At 34.9% G+C, this 1,425-nt stretch overlaps 1 protein-coding gene across 1 annotated transcript; it reads right to left on the reverse strand.

The window, feature by feature from the left end:
* On the reverse strand, window positions 1-1,086 carry LOC101571168 (vomeronasal type-1 receptor 4-like). The gene has a single exon (XM_004644689.3). The coding sequence runs from the start codon at window positions 1,084-1,086 to the stop codon at window positions 1-3; it is 1,086 nt and encodes a 361-aa protein (XP_004644746.3).
* Window positions 1,087-1,425: the final 339 nt, after the last annotated feature.

Genomic DNA, 1,425 nt, shown 5'->3' on the forward strand with positions numbered 1-1,425 from the left:
TTATACTTCTGTATTCCCTCTCGGAGTTAAATGAGGGGCACAAAATAAAAAAATACTGTCAAAATGTACAACTATGTATTTCTTGTAAGAGGAGGGAATTTTTCTGTTTTTTATCCAGGCAGACCAGAACATGGACAGAGAGGAATCCTGGCTCATGACTAGAAAGGGGCTGATAGTTGGAAATAACACAGAAATGAGGCCAGAAATATTCACCAACCACCAACTGAGATTTTTTGAAAGGGCAGCAAAAATGTGAAAGATGGAGGAGATGATGTAAAATGATACAAAAGTGCTCACCAGGAGAAAGATGCTTTTGGAGGCTTTTGACTCAGGAGATCTGGAGGGAATATTAGTGCTATGAATGTGCTTAACATGCTCTTTATGTCTGTAGAGGGCAAAAATCATATAGACGCTTGTCCACATTGTAAGCGCAATGAAACAAACCTCAGGGGATACTACTAATGCAATATAGACTGAGACAGTGGCTGTACTAAAGTCTACAACAGTGCAGAATGGTAGCTGTCTTTTCTTTGTGATGTTTCTGATTTCTGATTTTCCAGATACCTGTAATGAATGCAGAGGAAAAATGAAATTTATCCCCATTTGTAGTAGCCAGCAGAGTGATACAGAGAAGCCAATGTACTTCGGAGCTTTTATTTTAAAAGTCTTCCAACAAGAGTTCATGGGACTGATTGTGATGGTCTGGAAGACACTCAAGAGGCACACGGTACAAATTGACATAGCCCTGCCTACTCTGAGGACATACAAGTTAAGACTGCAACTAAATTCACTGAATAGTTGTTTCAACCCAAAGGCTACCATTGTCTGGGAGGGTCCCTTTGAAAGAATGAGTAAAGAATTAGCCATAAACAGGTGCCTCATTATCAAATCTATGGACCTCAATTTTCTTTCTGTATGCTTAAGGAAAAAATAATGGTAAAGTAGAGAAAAATTTCCCATAATTCCAACCACAGTTTGTAACAAGAATACTATTCCTATTGCTAAGTCTCTTGAAGCTATTTTTTTATTTTCTTCTAAAATTTCTTTGAAAGTAAAGTGGCAATTATTTCTTTGAGCAAAACTCATTGTAGAGATTTGACACCAAAAATTAATTTGGTGTTGTATTCTTATGGTATAGGAACGGTTTCAAAAACTAAGAAGAGATGGAGAGAATATGCTGCACATTTCATGGATTAAGATATCACAAAGCAGAATTCATTGGTAACCTAGAGGAAGAAAAGAGAATATGGAAAGAATTAAATTCTAACTTTTACAATAACAGCTAAATTATAAATACACTAGAGAAATCCTCAATTGTTATCTAAATGGTATATAGATTTTTGATATAAATATTTAAGATAAATATAAAACATTTTAATGAAAATTACTTGTGTGATACAGGACATGAAATCATTTCTTAAAAAT

Source organism: Octodon degus, unplaced genomic scaffold (genome assembly GCF_000260255.1).
Source record: "Octodon degus isolate 3935 unplaced genomic scaffold, OctDeg1.0 scaffold00206, whole genome shotgun sequence".
NCBI classification, from domain to species: Eukaryota; Metazoa; Chordata; class Mammalia; order Rodentia; family Octodontidae; genus Octodon; species Octodon degus.